Source organism: Adiantum capillus-veneris, chromosome 19 (assembly GCF_014529385.1).
Source record: "Adiantum capillus-veneris isolate H3 chromosome 19, ASM1452938v2, whole genome shotgun sequence".
Lineage (NCBI taxonomy): Eukaryota > Viridiplantae > Streptophyta > Polypodiopsida > Polypodiales > Pteridaceae > Adiantum > Adiantum capillus-veneris.
The window spans coordinates 124697689-124717111 of NC_140949.1; the positions used below are offsets into that span (position 1 = coordinate 124697689).

General features: G+C 43.2%; 2 protein-coding genes across 2 annotated transcripts in view; one reads left to right on the forward strand and one right to left on the reverse strand.

Annotated features, from left to right (window-relative positions):
* Positions 1-14059: 14059 nt before the first annotated feature.
* On the forward strand, positions 14060-14786 carry LOC147434805 (cold-regulated protein). Its single transcript, XM_086490032.1, has one exon. The coding sequence runs from the start codon at positions 14225-14227 to the stop codon at positions 14447-14449; it is 225 nt and encodes a 74-aa protein (XP_086346158.1). The 5' UTR covers positions 14060-14224; the 3' UTR covers positions 14450-14786.
* A 2714-nt stretch (positions 14787-17500) lies between these two features.
* Positions 17501-19423, reverse strand: part of MEE50 (ARM repeat superfamily protein) — a 48333-nt gene continuing 46410 nt past the window's right edge. Inside the window, exon 2 of the mRNA XM_086491219.1 lies at positions 17501-18765. Coding sequence (XP_086347345.1) covers positions 17777-18765 — 989 coding nt within the window. The 3' untranslated portion in view covers positions 17501-17776. The remainder of the gene's footprint in view (positions 18766-19423) is intronic.

Sequence of the window (19423 nt, forward strand, 5' to 3'; positions counted from 1 at the left end):
CAGCTTAAAACTTGATTATGATAAGAATCTCTTTACAAAATGACCTAGATACCTTATATACTAAAGCTACCCCACAGATCTAAAATAGAGTTCAAGGGGTAAAATGGCTTTGTATGTACAATCTGGAAGTGCCATTTCACCCCGGCTTCTGCAACTAGACTATGCATTGTGAAGTCGCGGAGCGGAGCGTAGGTCGACTCACACACACACACACAGATACACAGAGAGCTTACACAGTATGCAAAGAATTCGTTTGAAGGGTTATCTCCCAAACCTTATTATCCACAAAAGTATATGTGAGTATATACAAAGAGTTAGTGCCGGCCATATCCGTATAAGAGGCCACTTGGGCTTTAATACCAACAACCTCCCACTTAAAGTCCAATGTGGCACTTTAAGTAACTGTAAATCTATGAACATAAATGTACAAAGATTTACATGGCTACCATCTATCCAATGCCCAATAACTCACGACAATGCACAAAGCCCTCTCCTGGAAGTCCCTTTGTGAGTAGATCAGTAGGATTGTCCTTGGTGTGGATCTTCGGCAGTTTTATCTGCTTGTCTTCAAGTACTTCCCTAATGAAGTGATATTTCACATCAATATGCTTAGTCTTCGAATGGAACACTGGATTCTTTGCCAATTGTATAGCACTTTGACTATCACAATATAACTCTGGCATATCTACTTTGATTCCCAAGTCTGCTACCAATCTACCAAGCCAAATAGCTTCTTTGCATGCCTTATTTACTACAACATACTCAGCTTCTGTAGTAGACTACGTAATACAATCTTTAATCGAGATCGTCATGATATGGCACCTCCAGCCAATGTAAAGACATAGCCTGATGTAGATCTCCTCTTATCCAAGTCTCCTGCATAATCTGAGTCAGTGTATCCTCTGAGACTCAAATCCTGACTACCATAGCATATGCACATACTCTTTGTATGTTATAAGTATCTCATGATACCTTTCACTACCTCCCAATGTTTCTTGCCGGGATTTGACATATATCTGCTAGCCACTCCCACTGCAAATGCAATATCCGGACGTGTAGCAATCATTGCATACATCAAACTCCCACATGCAGACGCATACGACACCGTATCCATTTCAACCTTTTCCACCTCAGACTGTGGGCAATCTTGGTTTCTTAGTTTCACATATGATGGCAATGGTTTCATCAATGCCTTTCCCCTGTCCATATGGAAACGTTGCAATACCTTGTCAATATACTCTTCCTAAGATAAGTAAAGCATTTTCTTTGACCTATCTTGTTGGATACGCATACCCAGTATATGACTTGCCTCACCTATGTCTGTCATGTCCAAAACCTTTGTCATTTTTTACTTAAGAGCTGAAATTTCATCCCTGCATTTCCCGGCAATTAACATATCATCCACATAAAGGACCAAAATCAGCAAACTACCATCTTTAGCTCACTTAGTGTAGAGGCAATGGTCCATATTGCTACGTTTGTAGACTTGAGAGAGCATGAACGAGTAGAATTTATTGTTACCATATACATGTGGTAGTGATGTGTGTGAACACACTAGGACCGCCGGGGCATTTTTTCCCTCTTTAGGAGGTTTTTTCCCACGTGCATTGTATATACGCCCATCACTCTAGGGCTAACTATCTTTCCATTGCACACTAAGAAACACACTCTCTATTGTGTGCCTTGAGCTTCCTTCATCTTCTCCAAGCTGTGTGTGTTTCTCTGCAACCCCAATTCCAACAATTGGTATCAGAGCAGGTCACGTCCTCCCGGGCTTAGTCGCCAGCTGCTCCAGCACACGCCTGCTCACTTTCTCCGATTTCAGTGAGCTTTGGCGAGCGTTCGCAGGTCGACAAATATTTTGGGCGCGCTCGAAGAGCTCGGTCTGCTCAGAATTTTGATTTGGACTCATTTCGGCCTCCGTTTCCACTATAGGCAGTACTGCACAGGCTATTTCGTCATTTTGTGCATATTTTCTGTCAGTGCCGTTTTCTACATAACAGGTGCCTTATAGTCTTCTACGGTTTGTGCTATATAGCACAAGTTGTTCCCGCTCCATTTCTCCTATTTTCGGGCAGTTTTCACATCAGGTGCAGCATTTACCATGGCTGACAACAACAACACAGATGTGTTCAAGATGTTTGCTGCTGAGGACAGGTTGGATGGGGACAACTACCCTATGTGGGCTTATATGATGCAACATGTTCTTGTGTCAAAAGGTGTCTGGAGCATTGTGCAGGGCATTGATGTACGTCCTGGTTCTGAAGATGTAGGCGATGTTGAGGATGTTGCAGGTCTTGCTGCAAGGATTGCAGCTGTTAGAGTTGTTTTGCCTACGGCAGAACAAGCTCGTTGGGATGTTAAGGATGCGTAGGCTCATGCATTGATTGCGTTGTCTGTGAAGCGCACCATTATTCCTCACATCCGTTCAGCAAAATCTGCAAAACAGGCTTGGGATATTCTAGCAGGTCTTTATGCAAGCCGCAATGAGGCTAAAATTGCTTTGCTGCGTAAAGAGCTAGAGTCGAAGATTATGCATGAGGAAGATGATATGGACACTTTCCTTGCTAGTGTCAAGGATATCAATGAGCAACTCATTTCTGTAGGTGAAGTCATTTCGGACAGTTCCCTTGTGCAGACTGTTCTTGATGCCTTACCAGATTCCTACCAGACTTTTGCTAGTACTTGGAGACTGATGACCCAAGGAAATCCTGAAGTTGTCAAGTTTGATGCATTATGCACATTGCTGTTGCAAGAGTCACTTTCTAGAAAAAACAGGACTAGGCAGCGTGTAGTTGAACAGGCTTTTATTGCTTCTCAAAGAAAGGGTGGTAACAGTAATGCAGCCACTTCTTATGGTTCTGCTGTGAGTGGCAAAAATTCTGTTCCTAATGCTTCTGGTGGCAGCACTTTGTCTGGCAATTCTGGTGATAAGGGCAAAAAGAAGATGCGTTGCCATTATTGTAAAGCCAATGATCACTTGATCAAGTCATGTCCTAAGTTGAAGGCCAAAGAGGCTAAGAAGAAAGAGGGTGGTTCCACTGCAAATGTTGGTTCCACTACAAATGCAGCCATTGTTGAGTCTTCTGTGAAAGGAGATTGTGATGCTGATGTTGATGCAGAATGGGCTTTTAGCGCAGAGTGCACTTACAATCCTGCTTTCCATGATGCATGCTTGTCAGTTGCTGCAGATTCACATGTGTGGTATTTCGACAGTGGTGCTACAAAGCACATTACCTCACATCGTGAATTGTTTACCTCTCTCGAGTCTGTCCCTCATGGGAATTCAGTCACTTGTGCCAACAACGCCTCTTATCCAGTTCAGGGAGTTGGAAAGATTGTGCTCACTGCTGCTAATGGCAGTTCCTTCACACTTGTTGATGCACTTTATGTACCTGGGATCAAGAAGAATCTCTTGTTTGTATCCGCACTTGCTAGACTTGGACTTGTAGTCAAATTTGTGGATGACAGATGTACAGTTCATGATCTCAGTTTTGGTGATGAAATTGTGGCATCTGGGCTTTTGTGCCGTGGGCTGTATAAGCTCACTTTGTATGACAAGTGTGGGCAAAATTTTGCAAATGCTGTTGCAGATTCAAGGGCTATTTTAGATGCAAAACTTTGGCATGCACGTTTTGGTCATCTGAATTTTGCCAGTTTGCTGCGTTTGCAGAAATCTAATATGGTTGCTTCTTTGCCGCCTCTTGAAGCACCTGTCAAACATGTTTGTGAAGGCTGTATTCTGGGTAAAATGCAGCGTTCTAAGTTTCCAAAGGATGGTTCAGTTAGGGCCACATGCAGGTTGCAGCTTGTGCATAGTGATGTTTGTGGGCCCATGCAAACTCCGTCCTTGGGCAATTACCTGTACTTCGTGACTTTCATTGATGATTACTCCAGGCATGCATGGGTATTTCCGCTTAAAGCGAAGTCCAAAGTTTTTATGTGCTTCAAACAATTTTTGGCTATGGTTGAAAATGTCTCAAAATGTACTATGGGCACCCTCCGTTCCGATCGAGGGGGGGAGTATATGTCTCATGAATTTAATGCATTTCTGGCTAGTCGTGGGATAAAACACCAATGTACAGTGCCTTATACACCTCAGCAAAATGGTGTTGCTGAGAGGAAAAACAGGTCACTAACGAAAATGGCACGATGTATGGTCAAAAGTCAAGCTTTGCCGCATTCTTTTTGGCTTGAGTCCATCATGTGTGCCACTTATGTACTTAACAGGTGTCCTACGAAAGCTTTGCAGTCTATTACTCCATATGAAGCATGGCATGATAGAAAACCTTCTATTGAGCACATGCGTGTTTTTGGCTGTTTGGCATATGCTTTGGTGCCACAAGTGCAGCGCAGAAAATTGGATGATAAGGCTGTCAAATGTATTTTTGTTGGTTATAGTGATGAAAGCAAAGGTTACAGGTTGTATCATCCGCAAACAAAACGTATTCTGGTTTCACGGGATGTAGTGTTTGTGGAAGACTCTGTTCAGCCCTTGCTGTCATGTACTAGAGACAGTAAGTAAGCTCACAGGACATTTATGACACTTTGTTGCCTCTTTTCAGTGGTGGAAATACGAATGTAAGTTCCAATGAGGCAAATGTACAACCTATGGGGGTTTCTGAAAATGTTTTAGAACAGCCTATTACTGATGCAGATGTACATGATGTACTTGATGAGGAAAGGGCTGAAAATGAGCAAGCTAGAGGTATGCCAAAATGGCTGGTGCACACTTTGCGTGACAGTAAATTGGATGCACCTTTATCTAGTCGTACTCGTTCAGGCTCTCGCCATGCATCTTATGCATCAGATTGTTATGCTTTGGCTGTGTCTAGTTTACATGATGTTGAGGAGCCTCTATCTTTTGATGAAGCACAGAATTCAGAAAATTGGATTGCTTCCATGAAATCAGAATATGATGCACTTATAGAGAATGACACATGGACTTTATGTGATTTGCCTCCTGGCAAAAAGGCCATTGGTACGAAGTGGGTTTACAAGTTGAAACGCAAGCCGGATGGTGAGATCGATCGCCATAAGGCTCGACTTGTTGCAAAGGGTTATGCACAACAAAAAGGCATAGATTATGAAGAGACTTTTGCTCCCACTTGTCGTATGACTACTGTGCATTTTCTATGTGCATTGGCAGCTCATTTTGGTTGGGATGTACATCAATCTGACATTGTTACTGCTTTCTTGAATGGTGACATATTTGAGGAAGTTTATGTAACGCAGCCTCGCGGTTTTGTCATAAAAGGACAAGAGGACAAAGTGTGCAAATGTAAGAAGGCTTTGTATGGGTTGAAGCAATCTCCTCGTGCTTGGTATGAGAAAGCTGACACTCATTTGGTTAAACGAGGCTTTCGTAACAGTCCAACAGAAAGCACATTGTATGTAAAGCGTGAGGATGATGTATTTCTCATTGTGGTTCTTTATGTTGATGATTTGCTGATCACTGGACCAAATGAGAGACATATTGCTGAATTTAAGGCTGATTTGAATGCTACTTTCAAGATGAAAGATTTGGGGCTGTTGCATCATTACTTGGGTATACAGTTTAAGCAGTGTGATGGTGGTATTGCCTTGTGTCAGAAAAGTTACATAGAGACATTGCTATGTAAGTTTGGACTTGAGGATTGCAAACCTATTGCCACTCCCATGGAAACAGGTTTGAAGTTGAGTCTACATGATGCTGGCGATCCTGCTGATGTCACTCTTTACCAAACTGCTGTTGGCTGCCTCATTTATGTATGCAACACGAGGTCAGATATTCAGTTTGCAGTCTCGTAGGTCAGCAGATTTATGCATAGCCCAGGGTCTAAGCATTGGCAGGCTGTCAAGAGGATTTTCCGCTACCTTAGTGGCACTTTACATCTTGGCTTGTTTTATCCCAAGGGGGGATCATTGCCGCCAGACTTACATGCTTTTTCGGACTCAGATTGGGCTGGTTGTTTTGACACGCGAGTGTCCACAAGTGGTTTTCGTTTCATGCTTGGCAGTTCATGTATATCATGGTTGAGCAAGAAGCAACCTACTGTGGCCACTTCGAGTTGTGAGGCTGAGTACAGGGCAGTCTTCACAGCTACGGTTGAGTGTGTATGGCTCAGACGCCTTATGGCTGACTTGGGTGTTGGACAGGACACTGCCAACACTATCTACACTAACAGTCAGAGCGCATTGGCAGTTGCGAGGAACCCAGTTTTTCATGCTCGCACAAAGCACATTGAGGTGCATTACCACTATGTCCGGGAGAGGCTCTCAGCAGGAGAGATCAGCTTGGCTTATGTGCCAACATAGGATAACCTTGCAGATCTTTTCACAAAGGCATTGTCTCGTGAGAAGCTTGAAGCTTTCCGCAAAGCTTTGGGCTAAATCCCCTTTGTGGACTGATCCTGTCCTCAGGGCATGGCACTTCCCTTTACTCATGTGCCACCGCATCACTCCAGGGGGGATTTGTTACCATATACATGTGGTAGTGATGTGTGTGAACACACTAGGACCGCCGGGGCATTTTTTCCCTCTTTAGGAGGTTTTTTCCCCCGTGCATTGTATATACGCCCATCACTCTAGGGCTAACTATCTTTCCATTGCACACTAAGAAACACACTCTCTATTGTGTGCCTTGAGCTTCCTTCGTCTTCTCCAAGCTGTGTGTGTTTCTCTGCAACCCTAATTCCAACATTTATGATACTACTCCTTTGATGACTGTTTTAGACCGTAAAGAGTCTTTTCTAACTGACACACCAAGTCTTCATTGCCCTTCTCAACAAAACCTTCTGGCTGCTGCATATAAACTTCTTCTTGAAGATCACCATGCAAGAACGCCGTCTTGACATCCATCTGGTCAAGTTCCATGTCGTCTTTAGCAACCAACGCAAGTACACATTGCAGAGTAGTCATCTTGACAACCGGAGAAAAGATCTCATCAAAGTCAATACCCTACTGCTGCTTAAATCCTTTAGCAACAAGCCGTGCCTTGTATTTGGGTTTATTATCATGAGGTGTAATTTTCTTCTTATACACCCATTCGCATGGTAATGCCTTTTTACCTTTAGGCAACCGAACCAACTTCCAAGTTTGATTCTTATGCAACGAGTCCATTTTTTATTGCATGGCCAACTGCCATTTTTTCGAGTCAACCACTTGTATTGCCTCCTTGTAACAAGATGGTTCTCCACAATCTGTGAGCATGAAATGATTTAGAGATGGCACATAACGATCAGGTGGTTTGGAGGCACGCTCAGAACGTCTCACCACAACTGATTCTGCCGCTCTAGCCACTATAGGTTGTTCCTGAGTCTGACCATGCTGTCTTGATGTGCTAACACTAAGTCCATCTTCCCTGAAGACAACTCTTCTGATCTCCTCTGTCTTCTCTGGCTTAGCGTGAAACTTGGATTCATTGAAATGCACATCATTGCTACAAATAAATTTTCTGGACTCAGGATCCCAAAGCCGATAACCCATTCGCCCGATTCTCCGTAGCAAATAAATATACACTTCTTGCTCTTTAGTTCTAACTTATTTCTGAACTCCTTAGGAATATGGCTATAATCTTCACAACCAAAGACTCTGAGATGCTTATACGAAGGTGCCTTGCCTGTCCATAGCATCTCGGACACTTCACTCTTATCTAGAACCCTACTAGGAGACCTATTGATCAAATGGACTGCTATAGCCACTGCTTCCGCCCAAAATCCATCAGGTAACTCAGCATTTGAAAACATTATTCTGACCTTCTCTTGTATGGTCCTATTCATACGTTCTGCAACTCCATTTTGCGAAGGATTGTATGGTGCAGTAAGTTTCCGCTTTATGCCTTTTGCTTCACAAAAGTTTTGAAAAGCTTTGGAAACGTACTCTCCACCATTGTCAGCTCTCAAGCACTTCAGCTTCTGACCACTCTGATTCTCCACAAGCTGCAAGAATGTCCTAAAGACCTTGAGCACCTCATCCTTGTGCTTCAAGAAGTAAACCCATACTTTGCGAGAATAGTCATCTATGAATGTACAAAAGTATGTTGCTCCCCCTAGTGACAAACTAGGCATTGGTCCGCATAGATCACTGTGCACAAGAGGTAACCGTTCGTCCCTACGATTCTGGTTTGATTTGTGCGGTTCCTGTGTTTGCTTACCATAAACACAATGCTCACAAAACTCAAAATCTTGAAATGAAAAACCAGGCAAATAACCATAATGAGAAAGTATTTCCATTCCTCTTTTTGACATATGTCCCAGCCTACAATGCCACAGTGACAGACTTGCTTGCTCAATCACATTAATTACATGGTTTTTAACCTTTGAAACATGTAAAGTGTATAGAGTTCCTGACTTGCTACCATGTGTTACAATCATCGAACCTTTGGAGATCTTCCAAGCGCTATTCCCAAAAACTGTCACATGACCCGCATCATCCAACTTCCTTGTACTGATCAAGCTCTTTCGGATTGCTGGAACATGTCTGACATTCTTGAGCCATAAAGAAGAGCCGTTCTGAAACTTCAACTGCACATCTCCCACTCCAAGTATGTCACAAACCTGCTCATTGCCAAGTCTAACATAATCTTTAGTAGCCACATATGATGTAAACCACTCTTTGTGCGGAGAAACATGTAAAGATTCCCCTGAGTCGATAATCCAATCACTCATAGCATGTCCATCCTCGGCAATCAAGAAAACAGAATCAAGATTGCTTATGAGGAAGATGTCACCAGCTGCTATACCAGAATCACTATCTGAACCAAATCCTGTGACATTCACCTCTTCAATCTTCACTGAACTCTTCTTTTCATCTTGCTCAGAACTCTTTGTTTTGCCTTTTTCTTGTTTCCACTTTGTACAGTCTCTCTTCATGTGACCCTTCTTGCCACAATGGTAGCATTATATGTCATCCTTTGACTTCGAGTCACGAAACTTACTTAGATTTTGTGCTTTCTTACCCTTCTTCTCTTTAGACTATTGTCTCCCTCGAACGACCAAAGCACTGTTGCCTTTGCCTTTGTCAATGTTCTTCTTGTTCACTTCCTCTGTGAGCAAGCTGCCTTCTACATTGGCACTTGTAAAGCCTTCTGGCGCGACATAATTACTTAACGATGTGCGAAAAGTATCCCAACTATCTGGCAAAGTGATTAAGAGAAACATAGCCTTCACTGACTGGCTGAAAATTGTGTGAAATTCATTGAGATGATTTGACATGGCTGTCCCTTCCTTCATCTTCAAATCCAAAAATTTCTTGAGCCAGTAAACCTGAGAAGTAGCACTTTGTTTCTCGTACATACCACATAGCTTTTGCCATACGCCATACACTGTAGTCTCTTCTGCTACGTTGAAGTAAACATTTTTTGCCAGTGTCAGCATGATTGTGGAACAAGCTAACTCGTCACGCTCTTCCCAGTCATCTTCAACCATACCTTCTGGTCTCTCCCCTTTGAGCTTCAGTGGCTTCACTTGGTTTTTCTGCACCAAAACCTGTCAAATCTGCTTCTTCTAGAATGGAAAGTTTGTGCCATCCAGCTTCTTTATGTTGTAAAGAGTTTCACTTTGAGAAGATGTCATATCTACCAAATTGTTTACTCCTGGGAAAAATCCGACAGAGTTTCCCCTGTAAACTAGCCTCTGTACACAATAAACAAGCTGTAAACAACAAGCTGAACACCTCTCCTCAAGAACTGTCAGTATTTTGAAAAATTTTGACAGAGTCTCCCCTATAAACTGAGCTCTGGAAGCCAAAAGATAGCTCAAAAACAACCATAAATAGCTAACCACTGACAAATCTAAGAATCTTTGTAATATGCTATCCTGTAAGCATACATTGTCTCCTGTCTGGGCGATGAAAGAACCTGTATCTGTCTCAAGACTGATCCCTGAACAATGCCTCAACGGCCTGACGCATAAGATGCAATCCAGTGTCTACACAAAGTCATACATCCTGATAAAAGTCGTCGAAGAGGATGCATGTAGAGGGTACTCCAGCAACCTAATCCACCTCACACTGGGTAACCCAACCCCCAGTGCTTGGCTTCAAAAAACCTCACACACGACCCTCACAGATGGCTCAGCAAACTGCCCAGAACTAGCGAAATCCTACAATAGACCAATCACTGTCCTATGACCGCTGCAGCGGTCTGTCTGCTAGCGTGACTCACAACTAACAGACCCACAATCACAGTACATCAATCTGCAATACATGCCAGTGGTGTCAAGCCGTCGTATGGCCACGCCTCCCCTGGAACCTAGCAAGCACAAGAAGTAGTAATGCAGACTGCAATATATATATCTGATGATATATATGTATACCTGGTCTATAGATGACGCTTTGAAGACCAATGAGTGATGTATGTCGATGCCGATATTGATGCCGACCACCTCCCGCTTTCCAATCTACACAAGATGGGTTTCTTTGCGGCTGAAACCTATCTGATGTAGTGCTCAGAACAAAATTCTAAGGGCATAAACAGCTTCAAAAGGGGGATAAAACCCGAGGTCACCTGATGGAAATGCTCTCGGAATGCCGAGTGTGAATTTCCAAGCTCCGGATCCAGAATCTGCCTGAAAAGTGCACGCGCGATTACGCAAAAAACGCACTGCACCTCGCTCTGATACCAATTGAAGTCACGGAGCGGAGCGTAGATTCACACACACACACACACACACACACACACACACACACACACACACACACACACACACACAGATACATAGAGAGCTTACACAGTACGCAGAGAATTCGTTTGAAGGGTTATCTCCCAAACCTTATTATCTACAAAAGTATATGTGAGTATATACAAAGAGTTAGTGATAGGTGAGCTAGGCGTACGGGCGGCCATATCCGTAAAGAGGCCACTTGGGCTTTAATCCCAACACATTGTGCATGTGATTGGCTAGGCTTAGAGGGGTCCAATGAGCTTCAAGCTTGAGCTACAAGGAGGAGTCGACCAAAGCAAGTAAGGGGGGTGCATGGGGGGTATACTCCCTCTCACACACACTCACTTTCTCTCATTCTCACTTTGTGAAAGTGCAAGAGTTCATCTCCTTCTCCAAGCTTGAGAAGTTGAGAGCCTACACCAACACTCTTGGCTTTAAAATGCAAATCCAACCAAGAGCCATGCTTCAATGCTATGCTAGCCATCTTCTTCATCTCCATTACTATGCTACTATGCTATGCTAAGCTATAAGAGTAATACAAGTGAGGAGTCTATTTCTTTCTCGTATGATACTTCTTCTTCCTCTTCCCTTCCCTCACTCCCTGCTAGCTCTCTCCATCTTTGAAGGTGTTTGAGGTCTTGGGATTGAGGCCGGGGATATGTTAATGCTTTTGCAAGTTAATTAAGGGCATAATTTTGGTGTATGAATACCATCTTCATTGCACCAACGAGGTCTCAAGGAACACAATCTTGTATTATACCAAGTCTCTCTTTATGGGGGAAATTATAATACAAAAGCCTTTTGAAGGAGTATTGTTCATGCCAAGCTAATTAGGTGTAATGTTCATTTTGCTACCTTTGATCCATTACTCTTCTTATGCTCTTTAAGAATTGTCTTAAAAGAAATGCTCACTATCATAATTCCAATTTCCGCTACAGTCAATGCTATAGCCATATTCCATTACAGATCCAACAATGCATTTCTAAGTAGACGTATAGAGTATACTTCTTTGCATTTTTGTAGGCATCGGAATTGAATTCATGTTTATATTCTTGACCCTATGCAAGTACAATAGAAACCAATTCTTGATGTACAAACACTCTCAAGTAAAAGCCTTTCAACAAAATAATATGTAGTATGAACATCAAAAAACCAAAAATTCCTATTTGTCAAAATGGATTTCAGGGTCATTTTCCCCATGGTTCTAAATCAAAAGAGGATGAGAAAAAAATGGCCAAAGGGGATTGCCTCATAGCAAGATCTAACGAGACTCTTTTCACACAATATTTGAAAAAGGCTATTGAGGAAGACAGGCATGCAGAGTGATACAAATTGCTTTCAATTCCATTGCATCCAAAATATTAACATCCATGGGGGAGGACCTCCCTATCTAAGTTATACTTCATACAAATTTTAGCAGGATATGCCTCGTGCATATAAGCCTGGGTGGAGGTGCCATTGAAGTATGATAGTTGCGCGAAGAAAGGGCATTTTAGATCCTGACAAATAGGATCTCAGGGTCATTTTCCCCATGGTTCTAAATCAAAAGAGGATGAGATAAAAATGGCCAAAGGGGATTGCCTCATAGCAAGGTCTAACGAGACTCTTTTCACTGAATATTTGAAAAAGGCCATTGAGGAAGACAAGCATGCAGAGTGATACAAACTGCTTACAATTCCATTGCATCCGACATATTAACATCCACGGGGAGGACCTCCCTATCTAAGTTATGCTTCATACAATTTTTAGCGGGATAATCCTCGTGCATATAAGCCTGAGTGGAGGTGCCATTGAAGTATGATAGTTGCACGAAGAAAGGGCATTTTAGATCCATGGCCTTCATCGCAGCTCTTCTCTCCCACAAGCGCTCTAGGTTTCAATTAGAATCCATTAGGTGCACAGCATTATATGCCACGAGGTCTTGATGAATGAACCCCAAAGGATGGGATCGACGCCACTAAATTGAAGCACACTTACCGCGACGTTTGTGAACCACTGGATTTGTCCGAGTTTACTTTTTATGTTTGAGTTTACTTTGGCCTAGGACAGTTTACTTTATATTAAAATGGATTGGCATTATCAACGCCATTGAACTGAGGCACGCATATCGCGATGTTTGAGAACCATCGGAGTTACTTTTGCTTGAGACAGTTTATTTCATAGTAAAGTCCCAAGGCGGTCACTTTTTAGAATGTGTATGATATCACGTGAGTTAACCGGAGAGGATTATTAAAACACCAAAATGTATAAAAATGTATACATACAGAGGGGGGTGGGGGTTTTTTAAATAGGCTCACAGTGTAAGTATAGTATGTATATTGGGGTATTATTAATTACCTCTTGAACGCACGTGATATAGGGGTTTTTTTATAAGTGACTGCCCCGGGAGTGAAGTGGATTGGCATTGGGAGCAAGGAAACTCGAGCAAGTGGATAGAGCACCAGGTTGCTAGCAAGAAGGTCAAGGGTTACCTAGGTTTCCCGATGTTCATTTAAGGGCTGAGTCGCACTAGCGGTGAGTAGGATTAATGGTTACTATTTCCTGATGAGTCCATGTTTTTCTCCAAAAGAATAGAAGCTTTCAACAAGCACTGCTAGCACTTTCAAAACACTAGGGAATAAGCTATTTTCACGAAGGAGAAAGGCCTTCCTTTATTTCAGGCCTCTCATCTTCAATGAAATGCTTGGCATGTTCTCCTTAAATTATGGAAACCCATTCCTTTCCCAGTCGTAATTGTGGGTGAGACACTATGCAACCTTCGTCCACCCTTGCCCTTACCTACCTCATCAAAGGGAATCTAGGGCCCAAATTTGGGCAGGCGAGGCGGCTTTAATCTTAGCCGTCGAATCATGCGGTGAACTGGGGGTGAACTAGGGGTGGGTGAACTAAGGGCGGATAAACTAGGGTGTGATCATGTGCCATGCTAACATGGACAGTGACACGCGCTAACGTGGTGGCAGGGCATTCGTGTGGCAACCAAGAGGTGTTCGATCCACACCACGCGAGGCGAGTGAACTAGGGGTGAACTAGGGGTAAACTTGGAGCGCCATTTTTGCTCAGAGTTCACCCTTAGTTCACTCCCTAGTTCACCGAGTCGACGGACGGCTAAGATTGCATTGCGATTCCCGTTTCTCTTTCCCACCATAGATCCTCCTTTGCTAGAGCCGTGCCATATAATGACGAGGCCCTACTAGCACACTCACACTGTGACGTTTTACTCTGGAGAAGAAACCGCAAGGTGCCCACCACTGTCAATGAAAATGCAACACTTGTCGTGACTAGAAGAATTGACAGGTAGAAAGCGGGCGACACGTTATGCGAATCGTGGCAAGAGGCGAGTGGGTGCGTATAAAGGGGGCAGGAATCCAAGCACAGTCATCCACTGCAAGGTATATAGAAGCGAGAGAGACTAATAGCGAAGACTGCGACACCAAGCGCAAGAGCGAGCACGCACCATTGAACAGCAACACCCTCTCTCTCTCTCTCTCTCTCTCTCTCTCTCTCGGTCTGTGTGTGTGTGTGTGTGTGTGTGTGTGTGTGTGTGTGTGTGTGAGAGAGAGAGAGTGGGCGCTTGGAGGAAGATGGGCGGCGTTCCTTTCTGCGTAGAGTGCGGCACGACTGACAACCCCTGCAGGTGCAAGGTGGTGGGTCCCACGCTGGGGCTGGTGTGCATGCTGGTGGCTGCGGTGGTGGAGTGGCCTGTGGGCGCCGTGGTCTACCTCTTCCACCACCACAAAGGCCGCCGCATCATGTCCCATCCCGTCTCCGTCGTCTACCCCTCAGTGAAAAACTCCATCCCCATCTGAAAATCTAATCCCCCGCCCCCAACTAACCATTCTTTGTATACTTGTAGGTTCATTTCGCCATTTCTCACAATAATTGGCCCTCTCCTCTGTACATCTTGAACTCAACCCCAACCCCCTAGTTAAAAGAGACATTAAATGTCATTAGAATATTCCAAACAAAACAAAAACATATGCCCCTCTCTCTCTCCCTCCCTCAAATTCAATATCAATAGAAATATATTTTCCAAGAGCCTCTGACTGACAATCTCATGGTTTGCTTCAAAATGTTAGCATGGGTGAGTAATGGTAAGCTTATGTAATTACATTGTGGATTTACAGAAATTGCCTTGTCACACCATCGTTTGGACTAGCTATAGCCACACAGTCATAGGTTTTCCTTGCGAAAGTCTTAACCACCTCCAAAAGAGGTTGTTGTCTTTCTATGGTAAACACATACTCATCTTACAATTTCTGAGAGAGAATATAAAACAAGTTTTCTCCCTATATCTATCTTTCATATAAGTTGAATGACAAAAGTGATTGGGATGACATGATTTTGCTCTTATCTTTGTCTTCATATGCTTTTGTTTCCTTTTCCATGCCGTGATTCAAAACAGTTGTGCATCATGTGCAAGCCCGTGATCTTATAATATCTTATATCTGGCCACAAAGTAGTAAGGTCTTTGTGCCTTAAATTGTGAAGCAGCACTATCTAACATCACCCAATGATGATGCAAACAAAATCCTTGTTTCTTTAGCCACTTGTCGCGAAGCATAAAACAATATTACACAAATACTGTATCATGTTGCTTGTCATCTGATATGTGAAAATGCAATGTCTTCTATTGCATCTCTTACATAGGTAATTTGCACAAGTATTTGTGACATGGGTCGACCACTTATGCATGGACCGAATTTCATTGTGAATTTCGAAAAACTAAAACAAAAGCACTGCTAGAAAATTAAGCAAGTACTCCTTACACTATTGGCAGGAGATGAAGTTATGCTTGATGAAATTTGTGAGGTGAGCTAATAAAAACCAATCACATAGCTCGGACTCTAGATGTGCCACAATAGAGCTCGGAATTGCTAGTCCCAACCATTGCATCATGGAAATATTGTAAGAGAGTGTACAAGAGATACTCACCTTGGCCATAACAAACATTAAAGCGTTGGGAGAAAGGAATCATTTAATGAACAAACCACGCAAAATGCAAAGTGAATGGCGCTTATAGACAACTTGCTTGCTAATTGCTCATAATATTACCAACAAATGTGCCATGTTTGAAGATTCAAAGTTGATCACATTGCCGTCAAGGTCGGAGTTGAGGGGTAGTGCATTCCAACCATCCATTGACTCGTGTTTACTAAGCGTAATCAAGGTTGCATGCATCACATTTGCAACACGTCACTCTTGACGAAAGATCTGTTAGTGACCGTTCCCTTGTAATGCATGTTTTCCCATGGCTCCCTGCCTCCGCTGATCACCACGCAATCACTTGCATTAGAGGAAATGGTCCTACCCCATGAACGTCAAACATGCCATCTTCCTCTCTGAAGCTGGTGGTTAGCCTTCCACTTCTACGGACACTGAACAACTTCTAGATAGAGCAAGTTTACACTCTCCGCAATTAGTAGGATTCTTCAATCGGCTCCTCTAGGGCATTAGAAGAGCACCGCCCTGCTTTGTTGAGACAATGGGCACGCATGGCTACGTTCTGAAGTGTCACAAGGTCAAATTACCTCACATTAATTGCCATCGGCCCGATTCATTCTCCATGACTCCAACACACCACCCTGAGCTTGGAGTCCTTGTGCATATGTTTTGGTTTGTATGTGGCTCCTTGAGAGGAAAAGACCACCTTGAGCTTGGAGTCCTTGGGCATATGTTTTGGTTTGAATGTGGCTCCTTGAGAGGAAAAGCTGATCCGAGGATCCTCAAAGACCCCTAGAACGCAACAATGCAAATCTCTCTTTTCTCAACGAGAAGAAGAGTTTATACATCGCAGGAAACTATCAAAGAGAGAGAGAGAGATTTTATTAGCATCGTCAGAGGTCATAACCTATAGGACCAAAGATACTTGTAATGTACTATATGCGGGGCTGATAAGTGATTCTCGATACTCAAGGATCATGGTGGGGAATCGCAATCGACCACCCCCACTCTGGCTGGAAGAGAAAAGTGTGTAGGTCTAAGTCATGGCTGAATTTGTGAGGGAAGCAAGATCGGATGTGAGCAAAGCTGAGCACTCTGATAGTGTGTGGTACTAAGACTCGTACTTGCAGCGAGCATAATGCGCATAGTCAATGGGGCCCTTCTCGTGTGTGTGTGTGTGTGTGTGTGTGTGTGTGTGAGAGAGAGACTCATGAAAGAAGAAAAAGTAGCTAGCGACTGTTTTCAGAAATCAACTCCAAACTGATATACCATGTCACTGGAAAGAAAACTAGTGTCAAGCTTGGCATAAAGATGAAGCATCCAAAGCCCAAAATATCCAGATCTTTACCTTGGAATGTTATCAAAATTGTACCTTCTAAAGCCCAAAAAGCAAGTTTCTGTTCACCACAAAAGGTTCTATTTGCATATAAACCAACATGGAACAGCTGGACTATATGGCAAAAAAATCAAACACAAACCATTTTGGAGGAGGCTCGGCAAGATGATTACATCACAAAGCATGGGCCATGAATGCAAATTCCTAAACAGAACACAAGACCCTCTTAACCATCCCATCACAAAGAAACTTGACAATACCTTTGCCGGTCTGGATTAGTACTGAGTGCATACCTAACAAGAGGGACAAATTATGTGACCTTACCTTCAGAGAAGGAATTAAAGAAGCATGAAACCTCAAATAGCAAGTGTATACTATGCTATGACCACACCGGAAACAGCAGGACTATCCTACAGAACTAACACTTATACCATGCAAGGACATCCATCAAGCTGCTAAAGATCAAGGTGCAATTCACCATATTCTCCACTGGACTCTCCATGACATTTGAGCTTCTCCGTTACAGCATCAATATTTACAAATTTTGAAGACACGGAGTTTGAATACCCTTTCACTCAAAAGAGGTAACACCCAGAGACCACTTATGGTACAATTTTAAATGGTGTCGTGCAAGTAACAGATGCATTTGGCAAAAGTTCCACCTCAAATGGCCCCAAGGGAGCACAATTCAAATTTAAGGAGCAAGATATTTGTCCATAGGCACAAAATCTCCAACATAAAAAACTTTTGCTGCCGAGCTAAAAATAAATAAATCTTCTATACACCTGACCTCATCATCCTTTTTCAAAGAAAACAGCTTAAAGCTCTCCTCAAGATAGCTTTTGTTGGAAGCACTTCAGCCATCCTTAGAAGGCATATTGACCAGCTTCGGCCGCCCTAGTTTAGGATCTACCTCCACTTTATAACCCATCTCAGCCAATTCAGTGGGCGTAAGAGAGCCTCTCATCTGCAGTTCTGAAAGTTCTTTAGAGTTCTCAATGTTGTTATCTACCAGATTCCGTACAGCCCACAAACCCCACTCCCTGAGAAATGGATTTGCTTCATCCGTAACACATTGCTGCAACAACAAAAACAGGCCACCTAAATGTCTCACTTCATCCTGCACAGCCCGATTTTGATATGCAGCATTGCCAATTACAGCTACAAGATCTCTGCGGTATCCTCGGTAAGGAAGGGTAGCAGTGGTTGCATTTAAAGGATCCTTTGCATAACCTATAATCAGTTGTAAACCTTCTTGAGTGTCTTTTCCATTGTGTTCATGGCCACTATCATGCGCATTGCTACGCTGCATAGCTCTAACGATCAGCTCCGGAGGCCCGAGTTTTTTGAGAAGCTCTATGCATAACTCGATCACCCCATCTTCCAGAAGCTTCCCTACAACTGAAGACCGACCAAATCTGCTACCTGATTTCTGATCCCCACAATCAAAACCAGAAAGAACTTTGAATAACTCAAGAGTGTACCCTAGCACATCAATAACAGGGATTCCGCAAGGTCCAGTAGCATGAGCCACTGCACTTGAGGTCGTAAGGAGTGAGGTGAAGTAGGCATGTGAGGCATATCTTAGAATCTGTGCTAGAAACTCGATTATCGCCAGCACGTCAATCTTACTATTTTGAACAATGTCATGGGAATGCTCTTCACCTAGGACATCAAGAAGGCAGCTTAGCAAAGTAGCCTGCTCAGTTGTAAACTGACACTCTGGAATGCTCTCCTCAGATGGACCTTGTAGACTTCTAAAAAGAAGTGGCACAAGAGACTTTTCAGAACAAAGATCCAATGTAAGGAGACATATCCAATCACTGTCACTGCCACAGAGAGCCCCTATAAAAGCAAAAAAAAAAAACATCAATTCACTGAGGCAGATGATTAAATCAATGGCATCCAACGCCCTAATAGTACCAAAAAAAATAATGCATTAAGGGTTGACTTCTTCGGCCTACAAATCCTAAGATTCTTCATAATGGAGAATGCTATGTGGTGCCATCTACTCAAAAAATATTATGCTTACCCTATGACTTCGCATTTCAGAAAAATCGGGCATTCTCATACTCATACTGGTGACTTCGTTATTATATTGCCCCCGAATCTTTCACAGATCCCTTTGAGATCCATTCGATTCTATTCATGCAAAAGCTCTTCATATCGTGAGGATTCGAACCATGGCTGCGACATTACAAACTATTCATCGCTCTGACCATCCCAACCAGAGCTGCTTGGTGCCGCGCAATTGAAGCCTCACATATATTTTCTAAAAATCCCTGCGCCTGTCCTACCCTCCACGCCTGGAGCCCTTCATGCTCTGCCCCACCTTCGTTTCGCCCTTACCTTGCGCCTCCTGCCTGCGCCCCTTGCTCGACGCAGCACGGCCCCTTTACCCTCCTGAGAGTGCTCGCATCTTCAGAGATTCTTATAACTTACGATTTTTTTGAAATCGTAGAGAGGAGACACCTTTTTTCATCCAAGATGAATAAATAATTCC